Here is a 19,085-nt window from a genome sequence, read left to right on the forward strand (position 1 = left end):
GAAGCTCCCTCACACCTACAATTAAAATTTTAGTGTTGAAAATAATACATTTTATCTGTCAATACAAATGTCTGAGAATCTTTACCAATAATGCACCATTACATTTTGATCACTTCAGCTGTTGGTTATCGGCAACTGCAAAAGTTACCAGCCTGGCAGAGGGCATTTCATCAAAACAAAGCTTCTTAGAAAGTATCACGTCTATGACCTGGATAGAAAAGAACCACAGACTGAATACAAAGGATGGATTGTAGCCACTGAAATGAGAAAGAAAGGGCAAGCCTTTGCTGTTCCAGGACAGCAGGAGCTGAATGTAAAGGAGAAAAAGTGGAGGGTTTGGATGCTACGTCCATCTTTTGCATACAGTCGATCATCTAAACAGAGAGGCAAGTGACCTGCAACAGTCATCAGTGTTTCAGGAGCTTTTTAAAGGCGACGCTTTTAGCACGGCGGGCCTTCTCTATGCTCTCAAAGGTTGGAGTCCCTTGAGGTAACTGTAGACGGTCATTTTCAGTCTCCATGATATTCTCAGCTTCCCCTAAAGACATCATGAAAAACACATTTAATGGGTATAATTAGTGACTGCAATCTTTTTTAAAAATGTCATTAATGAATAACTAAACACAATATTTAGATGCATTATTTGGTAAACAGTAAGGTCCATTTGGACAGAGACTTTTTCTTTTTTAGCATTTTGGTTCTGTTCATTACCACAATTAATTTTAAATATAACAACTTTAAATATAATTAACTCAGATCCAGTTGAACTGCCGACTGTCAGCCTTAATTCAGTGGGTTGAACAAAAAGATTGCACAAAAATGTGAGAACTAAAATGCAATCCCATCATTTCAGGACATCAAAAGTAACTGGACAAATAAAATAAAATGTATTCATTTGAATCGTGCTAATGCAAGCGCCACACCTCAAATCAACTCCAGGGCTTCTATCTGCTTAATTGATAATGACATAACAAAGGAAGTGCCCACACCTGCCCATGAAATAGCCTTTCAGTCAAATGTCCAATTACTTTTTGTCCCTTTAAAAAGCGGGGGGCACACGTTAAGGGGCCGGAACTCCAAAACCTTCATCCGATTTGAATGTGGATTTTCTCATATGAAAGCTGGGCGTCTACACATTATATAGATGCCCATCATAGCGGAAAGTGGAAATTGTTTTGGTAAACAGACACTATTCATGTATTCAAATATATATATGGACCTAACTGTATATTAGAGCCTGTGTTTTCTGGATATAGTGAGTCTGTGTTTTGCTGTTCAAAGTAAAATAATCCTCTAAAACCAAAGCAAAGAATCACTATATAATGCTTGATAAGGATTTATTTACCCGTCTGTGCACCCTCTTTTTAAATGTTAAACAGGTTTCCTTAAGATGATGATGCCTGTAAGTGTGTAGCTTTACCTCTCATACGATTAATAAGCGTTCCATAGGCGCTGTCCATCTGGTAGGCAAATATGAAACTGAGAGGTATGATGGGAGCCAGCATGCCTGGGTTCTTTCTTTTAATAGCTCTAAAGAAAAATGATGATAAACAGAAGACAATATTTAACTGCAAAGATAAAAGCACAACACAGAGATGAGTCTGTGTGTGTTTGTGTCAGATCTTTGTGAGGTGTTAGAATCTCACCCTGCAGTTAGTCCCACTGTGGCCACCGCAAAGAAACTGCCAAAGTATTTCAGAAACTCTCTGGACCAGGCGATCTGCATCGCCATCTGCCGCTCTCTCATCTGGTTCTGCATCAGAATCTGGCGCTCCATCTGGGCACATGCACGCGCGCACACAGACACACAAAAATAAATTAAGAAGAAATGATGAAATAAAATTTTCCCTGCTTGGTAAGATTTCATTTTCAGTTATAATCAATTTCAGTCAATTACTGTTGATCAGAGCTGTAATAATCATCTGATTCATCAGTTAATTGTTTTATGAGAGTACAGACAGTTTAAAGAGATCTCCATAAGCACCAAAGGCTTAGTACTTTTTAAAAAAAAGCCCCTAAAAACTTGTAGGAAGTGTACATTACGTGAACAGAGATGTGATTAGTTGGGAGCACAGACTGAACTTCTATGTATGCTTGAGAAGTTTCTTTGGAATTTTTTTTAAGTCATGAAACTAAACCCTGGAATCCACTGCTGTAAACATGCCAACTACAAACACTACGCTCTAGGGAAGGAGGAAGTGACAAACTTTTCATCTCCACAATCTGGGTGTTTCGTACTCCTGACATCGACTCTTGGCTGTACACTCTTTAGGTTCAATGGAAATTACAGGAATGACTTCTGTAATTGACAGTGTTTGTTCTTTTAAAGCCAGCATCCGCTGAAACAAACTAGTGAGTAGTCTGAGCACACTTAAGGGTGTCCCCCTTTAACGGCCCATGTTGTGAATGAGTGAAGAATGCATTTATGAAAAGAAAGCATTTCCCGCTCCTCCACACCATGTGTATGAGCTGCAGGAACGGGAAATGGGGTGACACGTTCGCTGAAAGGTCAGCTTTCATGACGGCTTCATCTGGGTCACAAAAAAGGAAGTAAATGGAAGATAGAGGATGTTAAATTTGAATAAACTATCCTGAAACTCACTCCAGCATCTAAGTACATAGATGCTGCAGGGTCTCCATCTTATAAAAATGAAGCAGTTCAATATGCCCATATACACAAATACGTAACATAAGTAAAGATCACTGCACATCTTTGCTCAGCCACCAGTTTCACATTATTAGTTAGTTTGTCTCCAAAGCGCTCAACCTGAAATGGCCCTCTGATGTACTCATTCCTAATCATGTCCTTCATGGTCACTCCAAACAAAAAAATCTTAACATCTTCAACTCTGTCACCTCCAGTTTTCCAAACCACACATCATAGCATCTTGAAAACCTTTCCTTTCAGTCTGCAACTATCCATCACAAATTACCGCTGACACTCGTCTCCACCCACTGTTACTTTGGATGGTTGGATGCTATTTGAACTCATCCACTTTCACTGCCTCTGCTCCTTCAATATTCTGCCCATCTCCCTCTCATTTTTGTGCTGATGCCAAATGAATCATGAGTGTTCCCCATCTTTCACTAGATGGTGAAAGATGTCACAGCAGAGGTCAGAGGTGATGTGCGAGTGGGTGCACTTTCACTCACCTGCAGCCGTGCATTCGTTAGCATGAATTCTTGTTGCTTTTTTAAATTGTCATCCATGGATTTGGACAGCAGGACACCCATGGCTGCGTTGGCGTTTCTGTGAATTAAACACGCAGTCATTCAAACGTGCTGCTCTGCTCTCATCACAGCAGCAAACAAAATTCCAGAGTCGGGCTTAGAAAAGCCACCTGCTTCAAACTGGATTTGTTTCAGCATGTAGTGACCTCTTCAGTCCTTCAGTGTCTCTTCACTTCAGCTTTAGCTTTAAGCCTCAACTCATTTTAAGCTTTCCCGTTAAGTTAGCGAATAACAACACGACTACTGTCTACACAGAGGAAGTATTTGCAGCCCACCAAAAGGTTTTACCAGAGAAAAAGAGGGGAAAGTGTTTTTGTTTTTTTACTTTTACACCAATTCAGGATTTTTCTTTTCTTTATTCAAATCAAGCAACAAAGTATATATCTCATTTACATTGACAGTTTTTTTTTTTCCTTTTTTCCCCTTTTCCCTTTCCCTCCCCTCTTTTTCCCCTTCCCTTCCTTCCTCTCCCCATCCTTTTTACATAAAATATAATTACCATTAAATAAACAATCATATCTATGTCTATATCAATTGTAGATGTGAGAAGCAACTGAATTGCTGCATCCTTTAATGCATACTCTATTGGAGCGCAGCTCAGTGACAGTTATTCCTCTTCCTTGATGCTGTTCTGTTTAATAAGTAAACACAACATGACTTGATTTGGGGATAATGGCAGGATGTTTGATATATGGGTGTAGAGTTGCTCATGTCCTCCCACCCTAAGTACTCCCTGCTCATCAACAAATGGACTTAGGCTGTAGAGCTTGTGTGTCTTATCCTTCAGTTGAATGTCCTTCCCTCGAGTCAAGTCCTTGATTTCTTTGTTCTGTTCTGTTCTTAAATAACTACATTTTCCGTAGCCTGTCACACCAGCGTCTGAAAAATGGTGTAGTTCACACTGCCTGTGTTTGCAGGTAAGACACGTCTTTGAACTTTCACCTTTGACAAGTTTTGAAGATCTAGGATTCCCACAGTGACAGTGTTGATCTGAGAGTGGCTCGTCCCATTCTACTTTCTCTTGGCATAACTGTTGCAGGATTTGTTTTCCTCTTAGGATGAAGGGTGCCACAAATCCCAGTGGGTCGTACACTGATGCTATTGTGCACAGAATTCCTCTTCTTGTCATTGGGCGCTCTTTTACAGTTACTCTGAACTAAAACTCATCAGAAGAAATGCACCACTGAACACCAAGTGGTCTTTCCATCAATAGATCTAAGTCCTTAATACTTTCAGCACTCTCTTCTCCCGACAGTGACTTTATCAGATTTTCACAGTTTGGTATGAACTTTGTCTAATCTTAGTTTACCCTTGCTACACAATTCTCTTGCCTCTTTCACTAGTTTTATTGCTTCAGCTTCTGATATAACACGTACAAGTCCATCATCTACATAAAAGTTCCTTTGAATGAACCTCACTGTGTTTGGAGTGAACTTTTCCTCACATTGCGTGGCTAGATGATTTAAACCAAAGTTGAAAATCTTAGGCCTTAATGTAGAGTCCAGTAGGTGGCAGTGTTGACCAAAGAATGCTTAATTTCACTGTGGTCTCAGTTTTTAACCCTCCTGTTGTGTTGTTTCTGTGGTACAGCAAGGATATCCCTGAGTCAGTTTGTTTAGCCATCCAGAAGTGTCAGAACCCAAAAACTTCCAGTAAACTTTGCTGATATCTTATTATCAACTCCATTACTGCCCACAGGAACAGGACAGTTCACAACACCTGCGTTCTTGCACTTTACACGTCAGGTCAATAGAATACGGAGTGTGTGTGTGTGTGTGTGTGTGTGTGTGTGTGTGTGTGTGTGTGTGTGTGTGTGTGTGTGTGTTGGGGAAATATCTCTCACAGTTGCAAAGACAGATGTAGTTTTAGACCCTTTCAGCCTCCACTTTGGCTGCCAGGTCAAACCATTTTCATTTTATATGCTGGTTACACTTTTTAATCCAAGCAGAAATTTTGTATAAGAAAGGTCCTTTTAACAATTTTCTTTTTACATTTTAAAACTTGAAATCAGGTCAATTCATCACAATGGGAAGGTTAAAGCTTTTCACACATTAACATCTGTCACTTTCATTTAAAAAAAACTGGAGCTAGCAATGTTACTACTGTTGACCTTGTAACATTTATCATTTCAAACATAGCACAAGTCTAAAAGCATACCTGATCGGCAATCATAAGATTAACTAAATGATACGTCACCTACTGTGTGGACTGCAGGTGCGTTGTTCTGTGACGTCACTGAAAATGTTTCCGGCTTTAAAGTCTGAGGCTTTCTCTGTGTGGTGTCTGCACTCCCACGGGTCAGACATGCCAGTTAGGAAAAAACAGGAGAGCATAAGGATGAATGGGGCAAGAAGCTTAATTATTGCTACCAAGAAGCAGAAGACAAAACTGAAGTAAAAGGATTCTGTGAAGGTAAAGGAATCAAATCAAATCCATTCATTTCATTGAGAATTCAAATTTATTTATGTGGCTTTGAATGCAAACAACAGCTGCCTGTCTCTAATACTGTAAGGTAGTCCCTACAGTATTAGAGACAGGCCAGCAATCTGATGATCCCCTATGAGCAAGCACTTGGCAACTGTGGGGAGGAAAAACTCCCCGTTGGGAAGAAACCTCCAGCAGAACCAGGCTCAGGAAGGAGCAGCCTTCTGCCGTGACTGGCTGGGTTTTCAACTGTTGTTTGCATGACTGAGATGGTAAGAGCCTAATTAACCCCATTATACCCCAATTATTAGTTATTTCCCTATTAAAATCGTCATAGTCCAGTTAGAGCCAAATAAAGTTGGCACTGACATTAGGTTGTCTTCACCTTTTCCATTTCCATAGAGGAAAATTAAAGGTATTGTGCTAAAAATGAAAGTAAATAAATTAATATAGCTCCAATTTTGTTGACCAAGAACAATAAAATGTAAAGGCAAACGCAAATACATCCTACAGCACGTGACATCAGGTGTGCCACATAATTTCTGACCTCTTGGACCATTTTCCAGAACATGGGACGAATAGCCACAATTGCTGACTTGCACATGTTGGACACTGTGGTAATGGATTGTCCTAAAAATCCAGTTCCTTTCCTGATGATAGAAACCCCTCTATGAAGAATCCCATTATGTTCTTCTCTCCCTTCCAAGGGACTAGGTCTTAGGTCTGGGATCGTGGATTCAGCAGGGTCTGATGCATCTCGATTTGAATTTTCCCATAGCTGATGTCTTTGAATCACAGAAGGCTGCTGCTGTATATGTTCAGGGTGAAGAATTTCACACACTTGGTTTAAACCGCTATTCTGATTATGCTGTCCTCTGCAGCTGCTGAAGCGGGGTTCAGGTATATGCTGATCTGGCAATGGTACCTCATGTTCCGCGTGTAAAATTTGGTTACCACAGCGAACTTCAGGTGCCTCGCATACAGTTTGGTCAGCAGTGGGTGAACGTTGGTCATCAAATCCCAACGTTTTTCTCATAATTTTGTGAGCATAAGTGCCCACAGTGCAAATCGCGCCCCAAGCGGAGTTTGACATGTTTACAGATGACGAGTTCTCTATTGCTTTCCTTGATTCTTGCAGTATTGTACGATTGAAAGACGTGATTTGTTTATATTTGCTAACTACACGCGCAAGATTAATGAAGGCTGTTTTCTACGTGCGGCCGTCCTAAAGGTAAACTGTGTTGAAGCACCTCTATTTATAGACTCATGTGGCAGAGATGGTGACGTCAACCGTCACGGGAGACTGTGACGTGCGGTCGACCGTCACGTCACAGTCTCCCCTTTGAGAAGATCAAAGAATAGCTCCGTGTCATTCCGCGCATGCTCAGATCATGCGTATTGAAATGAACGGGATATTTATTTATTCATTTTAAATACCTTGCTATATAACAAAGCGCGCACTCAAAGGACGAGGAGAGTTCAAAATAGGGCTGTTCGATATAACGACACATATGGATGACGATATGAAAAAGTCTATCGCTTCATATTACGGCAATATTTTTTCATGGTTTTTATGGCTGTATCCCAATTCAGGGTCTGCAGCCTTAAAGTACGCAGCCTCAATGGTACTCAAGGGCCGTGTACTCAAAGACCGCTAAGGCCGGAAGTGCGAGGCTTGTGAAATGGGACGGTCTAGCCTCCGTCGCGCTGCCCAGGTTGCCTAGCAACCATGATAGCTGGAAACGTGTGGTTGACAGAAATTAAGGAGAACATATTTTGTTCGTTTGTTTGTTTCTACATGAGCTTTGTGTGATTTAATAAGCATCTGAGGCTGAGACCACAGGACTGTAAAACATGATTGTTGCATGCTTGCATATTTCTGAAAACATCTTAGTGGTGTGGCAGCCATGGGTTGAGCCAGCCCTGCAAACCCTGTGGATGGACGATGCAGTGGACAGTGGGAGGAAGCATCCTAAAGCTCTCTTTGCAGACCAGCCTGTGTGATTCTCCACTCGCCGACCAGAAAAGACAAACGGCGGGTCTCAGTTGCAGCACCTCATCCATTCTGTATGCATGAATCTGCACGCATGTATCACCTTCATTCAAAAAAAAGGAGCCAGCTATTTTATTACTGTTGACCTTGTAACATTTATCACTTTAAACATAGCACAAGTCAAAAAGCATACCTGATAGGCAATCATAAGATAAAGCTCGTAAGCACTTACCTGTGGAAGTGCTTCAGTATTTATTGCATTTGGCAGTAACTGTGGTTCTAGCTGAAGCATTTACAGTATTTTTGAAGGAGGCGAATTCATCGTCTTATCTGACAAAAATCAACGCCTTTTCCTGTTATTTGTGACCATTTTGTAAACAAATATGCTTCTTAGAGTTGACATTATTAAAAATCCTGAATTGGTGTAAAAGTTAAAAAAAAAAAAAAACACTTTCCCCTCTTTTTCTCTGGTAAAACCTTTTGGTGGGCTGCAAATACTTCCTCTGTGTAGACAGTAGTCGTGTTGTTATTCGCTAACTTAACGGGAAAGCTTAAAATGAGTTGAGGCTTAAAGCTAAAGCTGAAGTGAAGAGACACTGAAGGACTGAAGAGGTCACTACATGCTGAAACAAATCCAGTTTGAAGCAGGTGGCTTTTCTAAGCCCGACTCTGGAATTTTGTTTGCTGTTGTGATGAGAGCAGAGCAGCACGTTTGAATGACTGCGTGTTTAATTCACAGAAACGCCAACGCAGCCATGGGTGTCCTGCTGTCCAAATCCATGGATGACAATTTAAAAAAGCAACAAGAATTCATGCTAACGAATGCACGGCTGCAGGTGAGTGAAAGTGCATCCACTCGCATATCACCTCTGACCTCTGCTGTGACATCTTTCACTAGTGAAAGATGGTGAAAGTGAAAAAGCAAAAAAAAAAAAGCAGATTTTTAATTATTTTTTAACACATAAAATTGCCCCAAACCTTCCCACCAAAAGGTTTTACCTTCATACTTTGAAATTGTACTAGTTGCAGATGCTGAAATGATGTCGGACTAAGTTTAAATTGTGCACTTGTTTATTTGCATTATTTTTGTATCAGCTCCATGAGTACAGGAGACATCCACAGCAACTGTAGGTCTGCAAACATTTTTAATCTCTATGACTACAACCAAATCCATTTAGACCCACTACTTTCCCACTACTCTCTGGAGGAGGTAATTAACTACACTGCTCATTGTCTGAGTAGTGTGATCACTGTGCGTTACTTCCTTTGTCCCACACACTGACACAAACCCCTGTCCTAATGACGACACGCATACCATCTTTCTTTTAGTGTTTAAGTATTACTACACACCAAAGTCAAAAACCAGCCCAAAGTGATTTCACAGCAGGTACCACTGTGATTCTACTTAAAGAGGAAACTTGCACAGGTAGAAAAAAAGTTTGTTACCCTGGTGAAGATCATGCTATGGCTTCTGGACTGGGGTGAGCATACACTCAGCTTTAACCTCACTCTTCTCATTTTTCTAGCTCTTATAGTGTGTTAGTAAGATGTGGATCCAAGTCTGTAAAGCAGTTCTGGAAGGCGGGGATACATATTCTAACATGTGGTCTAGTTCGGTGCCTGATACACAGTTTCAAAAATCTCCTGTGGCTGCTCATATGTACGGTACACATATTTTGAGAATGGACTTCCTAGGAATGAGGAATTGGTGCCATCAAAATGGATTTATAGTAGGGGGTAGAGGTGGGAATCACCATACAACTCGCGATACGATATTATCACAATATTTAAAGCACGATACGATATTATTGTGATTTTTTTTAAAAAAATATTTTGCGATATTCATATTCTGTACATAAAGATAAACTTTATCAATATTCATTTTATCTAATATCAAAGTCTCACACTCAGTCTTTCTCTCATTTCAGTCAGTTTTATTGTTGACAAATTGAATGGTTTGTATTACAGTCTAGTCCAGTGGTTCTTAACCTGGGTTCGATCGAACCCTAGGGGTTCGGTGAGTCGGTCTCAGGGGTTCGGCAGAGCCTCCACTGCGGAGGTCGCAGAGGTCCAGCCACGCCCGAATTATCGTGTAAATTTGTGATGACACGCCCCCTTCTGGCCATCACTGGCTGCAGACGATCATGCTACACTGCTTGGCCAATCAGGGCTGCGGGGAATGTAGCGCGCGCAGTAGTCAACATGTGAATGTCGTGGTAGTACTTCGCGTGATTTTTTTTTTTAACATTTTAATCCATACTAACTATGTCGGGCAAAAAAAGAAAGTGGTTGGACGAATATGTACAATATGGATTTACATGTATCACGGAACGTGATGGGAGTGAGCGTCCTATCTGCATGATTTGCAACGCCAAGTTGAGCAACTCTAGTCTCGCACCGGCAAAACTAAAGGAACACTTCTTGAAGCTGCATGGAGACGGGGAATACAAGAACACAACACTTGCTGAATTCAAGGTGAAGAGAGCCAGATTCGATGAAAGGCCCACTCTGCCTGCTCTTGGATTTGTACCCGTTAACAAACCGATCCTCACAGCATCGTACGAAGTTGCTTACCTGATCGCAAAGCAGGGCAAGCCACACACCATTGGTGAAACACTCGTGAAACCAGCCGCGTTAAAGATGGCAAATCTGATACTCGGAACAGCGGCCGAAGGTAAATTATCACAAATTCCTCTTTCAAATGACACCGTCAGCGACAGAATAGAAGACATGAGTAAAGACATCTTGGCTCAAGTAGTCGCCGATCTGATTTCAAGCCCGGCAAAATTCAGCCTTCAGCTCGATGAGAGCACAGACGTTGCTAATCTAAGCCAGCTTACTGTTTTTGTGCGCTATGTGAAAGATGACATGATAAAAGAAGATTTTTTATTCTGTAAGCCTCTTACAACAACAACTAAGGCAGCCGATGTGAAGAAGCTTGTGGATGACTTCTTCGGAGACAACAATCTTTCATGGGACATGGTTTCTGCAGTTTGTACAGACGGAGCTCCCGTCATGCTGGGAAGAAACTCTGGTTTTGGTGCGCTAGTAAAAGCCGATGCACCACACATCATTGTGACTCATTGTATTTTGCACAGGCATGCATTGGCAACAAAAACCTTGCCTCCAAAAATGGCAGAAGTATTAAAAACCGTGGTGGAATGTGTGAACTATGTGCGAAATAGTGCTCTGAGGCACCGCATCTTCAGTGAGCTGTGTAAAGAAATGGGCTCTGAATTCGAGGTACTTCTGTACCATTCTAATGTTCGGTGGTTATCCCGGGGACAGGTGCTGAATCGTGTTTTTGCCATGCGTGTGGAATTAGCCCTGTTTTTGCAAGAGCACCAACACTGTCATGCAGATTGCTTCAAAAATCCTGAGTTCATTCTCATTTTAGCGTACATGGCTGATATATTCGCAGCTCTCAATCATCTCAATCAGCAGATGCAGGGTGGTGGAGTCAATATCATAGAAGCGGAAGAACACCTGAAGGCTTTTCAAAAAAAAGCTAACGTTATGGAAACGACGAACAGAGAACAACAACTTTGCAAACTTCCCCCTTCTGGACAACTGTGTAAGTAAGGTCGAAGATGTGTCTGGAATCGGAGATGTTTCTGTATCCACGGAACTGAAGCAAACAATTGCAACGCACTTAGATGAGCTTGCAAAGTCTCTCGACAGATATTTCCCTACAAGAGAGTCATATCCAGCATGGGTGAGACAGCCGTTCACGTTTGCTGTTGAGACAGCAGATGTCAATGATGAATACCTTGACGAAATCATTGAAATTCAGCAGAGCCAGGTTCAACAGCAACTCTTCAGAACAACAACACTCTCAACGTTTTGGTGTCGACAAATGGACAAGTATCCAATTATTGCTAAGAAAGCCCTGGATTTTTTTATATCATTTGTTACAACATATCTTTGCGAGCAATCCTTTTCGACGATGCTGGACATAAAAACGAAGAAAAGGAACAGACTTTTCTGTGAAAATGACATGAGACTGGCACTTGCCAAGGTGAAGCCACGCATATCTGAACTGGTCTCTCAAAGGCAACAGCAGAAGTCACACTGATTTGCAGGTATGTAATTTGTTGTAAGTTCATGCATTGTGTTGGTTTTGTTCTTTGAACAAGGTGATGTTCATGTACAGCTCATTTTGTGCACCAGTAAAAAAACATATCTATGTCTTGAATTTGAAAAAAAAAAAAAAAATTTCACTAAAGAGGGGTTCGGTGAATGCGCATATGAAACTGGTGGGGTTCGGTACCTCCAACGAGGTTAAGAACCACTGGTCTAGTCCAACTTAACTGAATGCAACCATCTGGTACAATTATAGCTATTCTGAACTATGCAATTTATGAAAACTATGCAGCCCATTCAGCAACTGAAGAATTTGAAAGTAAATTTAAAAATATATATAATTTTACATTAAATAAAAAAGTTTTAAACTTAATTAAAATTAAACATGTCTTAAATTAAAATAAGTAAACTGTCATGTTTATTGCTGCCAAAAAAAAAAGTTAAACACATTTGGACACTCTTCCTCAATTTTTAGTCATAAAAAGAAATTCTTCTGTGGAAATACACCACTGGGCTCAGATGTTCATATTGCTGTCTTAAGCAGGAGGAACTTTCTTTGGAAAGATGGAGTCAAAGAGGGTCAAAGCTTTCTGAAATCTTTCCAAATTACTGTAACTGTAAGATGCTTTTTTAAATGCCTATTTTCAATCCCCTGGCAATATTTCAATAGAATTGAAATCTTAGCATTGGTTAGGCACCTCAGGTCCTTGAGTCCTTTCTTTGTGGATTTACTAGTACATTTAGGAACATTACTCCATATCCAATTTTGGACAAATCATTTTTAAAAGCATGAGAGCATACAGAGTGCCCAAAAGTCAAAGTTTGCAAACATGCAAAAAAAAAAAAAACCTTAATCCACAAAAAAACCCTAACATGAAATATTTTGTATTCATCAGGAATACCTGCTGCACATATTTTCCGCATGTATTTGCTCTGCTTTTCTTTCTCACATGTTACATCTGTTTCTTTTCCTTCTTCCAATGTGTAGATCATGATGATTTGTGTGCATCTGTTTTCAAGTTAGTGTCCCGCTTTGTGTTCATACTTGCACCCTTCACAAATGTCACCCTCAGACTGCGTTGGTTCATTTCTGCTTTTTCCAGTCCTGTCCCAGAGTCACAGTCTGCTGCTTGTCTGAGCTTGCCAAAACCAAATCTTTTCCTTTTGATATTCCCACCAGCAGATATGTTTGTCTAGTTTTGAATTGCACATCTACACTATAATAGGGCTAATTTATCACTTATGGGTTCGTAGCTATCCCATACAAACAGCCTGTAGAAACAGAAAATGGTAAAGAATGTTATACAAAGACCCTGAAGTCTTTAATGTAGATGACACATTATCATTATTATTGTTGTTATAAGTGTTCATTATTATAAACACTCATGAGTCATTTGGCATCAGCACAAAAATGAGAGGGAGATGGGCAGAATATTGAAGGAGCAGAGGCAGTGAAAGTGGATGAGTTCAAATAGCATCCAACCATCCAAAGTAACAGTGGGTGGAGACGAGTGTCAGCGGTAATTTGTGATGGATAGTTGCAGACTGAAAGGAAAGGTTTTCAAGATGCTATGATGTGTGGTTTGGAAAACTGGAGGTGACAGAGTTGAAGATGTTAAGATTTTTTTGTTTGGAGTGACCATGAAGGACATGATTAGGAATGAGTACATCAGAGGGCCATTTCAGGTTGAGCGCTTTGGAGACAAACTAACTAATAATGTGAAACTGGTGGCTGAGCAAAGATGTGCAGTGATCTTTACTTATGTTACGTATTTGTGTATATGGGCATATTGAACTGCTTCATTTTTATAAGATGGAGACCCTGCAGCATCTATGTACTTAGATGCTGGAGTGAGTTTCAGGATAGTTTATTCAAATTTAACATCCTCTATCTTCCATTTACTTCCTTTTTTGTGACCCAGATGAAGCCGTCATGAAAGCTGACCTTTCAGCGAACGTGTCACCCCATTTCCCGTTCCTGCAGCTCATACACATGGTGTGGAGGAGCGGGAAATGCTTTCTTTTCATAATTGCATTCTTCACTCATTCACAACATGGGCCGTTAAAGGGGGACACCCTTAAGTGTGCTCAGACTACTCACTAGTTTGTTTCAGCGGATGCTGGCTTTAAAAGAACAAACACTGTCAATTACAGAAGTCATTCCTGTAATTTCCATTGAACCTAAAGAGTGTACAGCCAAGAGTCGATGTCAGGAGTACGAAACACCCAGATTGTGGAGATGAAAAGTTTGTCACTTCCTCCTTCCCTAGAGCGTAGTGTTTGTAGTTGGCATGTTTACAGCAGTGGATTCCAGGGTTTAGTTTCATGACTTAAAAAAAATGCCAAAGAAACTTCTCAAGCATACATAGAAGTTCAGTCTGTGCTCCCAACTAATCACATCTCTGTTCACGTAATGTACACTTCCTACAAGTTTTTAGGGGCTTTTTTTTAAAAAGTACTAAGCCTTTGGTGCTTATGGAGATCTCTTTAAACTGTCTGTACTCTCATAAAACAATTAACTGATGAATCAGATGATTATTACAGCTCTGATCAACAGTAATTGACTGAAATTGATTATAACTGAAAATGAAATCTTACCAAGCAGGGAAAATTTTATTTCATCATTTCTTCTTAATTTATTTTTGTGTGTCTGTGTGCGCGCGTGCATGTGCCCAGATGGAGCGCCAGATTCTGATGCAGAACCAGATGAGAGAGCGGCAGATGGCGATGCAGATCGCCTGGTCCAGAGAGTTTCTGAAATACTTTGGCAGTTTCTTTGCGGTGGCCACAGTGGGACTAACTGCAGGGTGAGATTCTAACACCTCACAAAGATCTGACACAAACACACACAGACTCATCTCTGTGTTGTGCTTTTATCTTTGCAGTTAAATATTGTCTTCTATTTATCATCATTTTTCTTTAGAGCTATTAAAAGAAAGAACCCAGGCATGCTGGCTCCCATCATACCTCTCAGTTTCATATTTGCCTACCAGATGGACAGCGCCTATGGAACGCTTATTAATCGTATGAGAGGTAAAGCTACACACTTACAGGCATCATCATCTTAAGGAAACCTGTTTAACATTTAAAAAGAGGGTGCACAGACGGGTAAATAAATCCTTATCAAGCATTATATAGTGATTCTTTGCTTTGGTTTTAGAGGATTATTTTACTTTGAACAGCAGAACACAGACTCACTATATCCAGAAAACACAGGCTCTAATATACAGTTAGGTCCATATATATATTTAAATACGTGAATAGTGTCTGTTTACCAAAACAATTTCCACTTTCCGCTATGATGGGCATCTATATAATGTGTAGACGCCCAGCTTTCATATGAGAAAATCCACATTCAAATCGGATGAAGGTTTTGGAGTTCCGGCCCCTTAACGTGTGCCCCCCGCTTTTTAAAGGGACAAAAAGTAATTGGACATTTGACTGAAAGGCTATTTCATGGGCAGGTGTGGGCACTTCCTTTGTTATGTCATTATCAATTAAGCAGATAGAAGCCCTGGAGTTGATTTGAGGTGTGGCGCTTGCATTAGCACGATTCAAATGAATACATTTTATTTTATTTGTCCAGTTACTTTTGATGTCCTGAAATGATGGGATTGCATTTTAGTTCTCACATTTTTGTGCAATCTTTTTGTTCAACCCACTGAATTAAGGCTGACAGTCGGCAGTTCAACTGGATCTGAGTTAATTATATTTAAAGTTGTTATATTTAAAATTAATTGTGGTAATGAACAGAACCAAAATGCTAAAAAAGAAAAAGTCTCTGTCCAAATGGACCTTACTGTTTACCAAATAATGCATCTAAATGTTTAACAAATATTGTGTTTAGTTATTCATTAATGACATTTTTAAAAAAGATTGCAGTCACTAATTATACCCATTAAATGTGTTTTTCATGATGTCTTTAGGGGAAGCTGAGAATATCATGGAGACTGAAAATGACCGTCTACAGTTACCTCAAGGGACTCCAACCTTTGAGAGCATAGAGAAGGCCCGCCGTGCTAAAAGCAGCCTCAGCGCCTTCTTGGAGAAATAATGTAATTAGTTATTGTCTAACAGCGTGGTTCCAGAGAGGAGCTGCAGCCACTGTACATTTCGTTTTCAACAAACCACAAAGACGGGGAAGTGGCTCACAAAGAAACCTCAGGTTTAGCTGTCCAAAACATACCCACTCCCTAAACGATACACAACTATACTTTATGTAGCATTAAGGTAAAAGCGGCCTCAGCTCATTCTTGGAGAAATAATGTAATAATTTATAGAACAAACGTCCTCTATCATGGAAAATTTTAAGGCTCTGCTATTTCTCTCTGTCAGGTTGACCTTTATTGAACGAAAGGCTCCTTATTCTGTCTCATTTCAGTCTTTCAGATACACCAATCGGGCATTACATTATGACTACCTAACTAACACTGTGTTGGTCGCCCTTTTGCTGCCAAAGCGGCCCTGACCCATCACATGATATCTGGCACCAAGATGCCAGGTGTGGCCTCCGTGTTGAATAGTCTGAATCAGTGTTACTCACTTTGCTAGTGGTCATAATGTTATGCCTGATTGGTGTATGCCACATGTTGATCCATGAGTTAAGTTTTATTACAGTGTTATAAGAGCATTGTGTGACCACAGCAGATAACTTGTCTCTAAATATTGCACAATTGCAGTTATATCATCAGTGTTTTCTTTAGGTTGTTATTTTCCAGGGTTTGCTTTGATTATGTATGATGGACTTGAAGGGAAATTGATAGTAATATTAATCAGTTTATGTTATCTCTCTGGGGGGTTTTGTTGTATTTAGATGAACAAGAATACCAGCTGCTATAAGCCTGGTTCATGAATGTAATGATGATGATTGAACAAAGTGGTAAGACAATGATTGTTGACTTTGGTCAAAGCTGCAATTAGACCAGTGCAGAGCAGAAATTCTCTTAAACACTCTTCATAACAGCTCATTTTATCTGGCTCTTATGTGTAATACGTCGCCTTTAAAAAGCTCCTGAAACACTGATGACTGTTGCAGGTCACTTGCCTCTCTGTTTAGATGATAGACTGTATGCAAAAGATGGACGTAGCATCCAAACCCTCCACTTTTTCTCCTTTACATTCAGCTCCTGCTGTCCTGGAACAGCAAAGGCTTGCCCTTTCTTTCTCATTTCAGTGGCTACAATCCATCCTTTGTATTCAGTCTGTGGTTCTTTTCTATCCAGGTCATAGACGTGTTACTTTCTAAGAAGCTTTGTTTTGATGAAATGCCCTCTGCCAGGCTGGTAACTTTTGCAGTTGCCGATAACCAACAGCTGAAGTGATCAAAATGTAATGGTGCATTATTGGTAAAGATTCTCAGACATTTGTATTGACAGATAAAATGTATTATTTTCAACACTAAAATTTTAATTGTAGGTGTGAGGGAGCTTCAATACAAAGCTGTTGGACCTCCAACTTTTTTAAGCCATCACAGTAGATTCCAAGGTGCTGATATCTATACTTTGTGTTTGACATCTGGAAAAAATTTTAAATTAATAAAAAAAGAAAATTGAAAAGATTTCAGTGTCTGAATTGATCTTTGTGACAAGGACACCCCCTGAATGCAAAGCTGTAGAGCAGGGATGTCAGTGTTTCTGTTAATGTAATGAGATCTTTTAATCTCAAAGAGCAGCAACTTAAGCAGTATGTGGGGTTTGTTTGTTTTTTAACGTGATAATGAAATGCTGCATATTAAATGACATTTCTCAGGATGACTCTTTGGGCTTAAATTGTTGGAAGTTAATGTGTAAAGTTATGTCCTCTTTCATATTTTCCACAGCCATTCAGTGGACTGGAGTGGAGCATATTTCACAGTTTGAGTGTGAGAGGATTCCCCAACAGAGAAACAGTGAAACTAGCAGAGCCAGAGCTCAGCAAAGGCCAGAAATATTAAAGATCCTACTTTGTGCATCCTCAAAACACGCTGGCACTCCATCTTCTTGTGAGCCCTTGAGGGTCGGCCTCTGTTTCCTCCCAAAGTTGTGGGGGCCTGCTGCATCCTCCACATAATATCTGTGTGGCAACACTTGATGTCTACCAAGAAGAAGGAGAGGAGGCGGCACAAGCAGGACAAGCCGAAACAGTTGAAGGCACAGGTGCAGACGGGGAGCTTTCAGGAACCTGTGTCTGAGCCAGGCTTGCTGCACAAGTGTCTCCTGAACAGCTACCTGCACGATGTAGTGCTGCAACTGAGACCCGCCGTTTGTCTTTTCTGGTCGGCGAGTGGAGAATCACACAGGCTGGTCTGCAAAGAGAGCTTTAGGATGCTTCCTCCCACTGTCCACTGCATCGTCCATCCACAGGGTTTGCAGGGCTGGCTCAACCCATGGCTGCCACACCACTAAGATGTTTTCAGAAATATGCAAGCATGCAACAATCATGTTTTACAGTCCTGTGGTCTCAGCCTCAGATGCTTATTAAATCACACAAAGCTCATGTAGAAACAAACAAACGAACAAAATATGTTCTCCTTAATTTCTGTCAACCACACGTTTCCAGCTATCATGGTTGCTAGGCAACCTGGGCAGCGCGACGGAGGCTAGACCGTCCCATTTCACAAGCCTCGCACTTCCGGCCTTAGCGGTCTTTGAGTACGCGGCCCTTGAGGACCATTGAGGCTGCGTACTTTAAGGCTGCAGACCCTGAATTGGGATACAGCCATAAAAACCATGAAAAAATATTGCCGTAATATGAAGCGATAGACTTTTTCATATCGTCATCCATATGTGTCGTTATATCGAACAGCCCTATTTTGAACTCTCCTCGTCCTTTGAGTGCGCAGTCGCCTTTGTTATATAGCAAGGTATCTAGAATGAATAAATAAATATCCCGTTCATTTCAATACGCATGATCTGAGCATGCGCGGAATGACACGGAGCTATTCTTTGATCTTCTCAAAGGGGAGACTGTGACGTGACGGTCGACCGCACGTCACAGTCTCCCGTGACGGTTGACGTCACCATCTCTGCCACATGAGTCTATAAATAGAGGTGCTTCAACACAGTTTACCTTTAGGACGGTCGCACGTAGAAAACAGCCTTCATTAATCTTGCGCGTGTAGTTAGCAAATATAAACAAATCACGTCTTTCAATCGTACAATACTGCAAGAATCAAGGAAAGCAATAGAGAACTCGTCATCTGTAAACATGTCAAACTCCGCTTGGGGCGCGATTTGCACTGTGGGCACTTATGCTCACAAAATTATGAGAAAAACGTTGGGATTTGATGACCAACGTTCACCCACTGCTGACCAAACTGTATGCGAGGCACCTGAAGTTCGCTGTGGTAACCAAATTTTACACGCGGAACATGAGG

At 40.7% G+C, this 19,085-nt stretch overlaps 2 protein-coding genes across 2 annotated transcripts; one reads left to right on the forward strand and one right to left on the reverse strand.

The window, feature by feature from the left end:
• Nucleotides 1-407: 407 nt before the first annotated feature.
• LOC308383688 (plasminogen receptor (KT)-like) lies at nt 408-3,480 on the reverse strand (the record flags this gene model as incomplete). The annotated part of the gene is made up of 5 exons (XM_080861753.1): nt 3,342-3,480; nt 3,154-3,250; nt 1,647-1,777; nt 1,421-1,530; nt 408-538 (listed from the first exon to the last, which is right to left on the reverse strand). The coding sequence occupies exons 2-5, from the start codon at nt 3,232-3,234 to the stop codon at nt 408-410; spliced, it is 453 nt and encodes a 150-aa protein (XP_080717879.1). The 5' UTR covers nt 3,235-3,250; nt 3,342-3,480.
• Nucleotides 3,481-8,176: 4,696 nt separating this feature from the next.
• On the forward strand, nt 8,177-17,288 carry LOC308391991 (plasminogen receptor (KT)-like). Its single transcript, XM_080874838.1, has 5 exons — nt 8,177-8,296; nt 8,388-8,484; nt 14,408-14,538; nt 14,655-14,764; nt 15,658-17,288. Exons 2-5 carry the CDS (start codon nt 8,404-8,406, stop codon nt 15,783-15,785), a joined length of 450 nt encoding a protein of 149 aa, XP_080730964.1. The 5' UTR covers nt 8,177-8,296; nt 8,388-8,403; the 3' UTR covers nt 15,786-17,288.
• The last annotated feature ends 1,797 nt before the right edge of the window (nt 17,289-19,085 follow it).

This window comes from Rhamphochromis sp. 'chilingali' (genome assembly GCF_963969265.1).
Source record: "Rhamphochromis sp. 'chilingali' genome assembly, chromosome: 2".
Classification (NCBI taxonomy): domain Eukaryota; kingdom Metazoa; phylum Chordata; class Actinopteri; order Cichliformes; family Cichlidae; genus Rhamphochromis; species Rhamphochromis sp. 'chilingali'.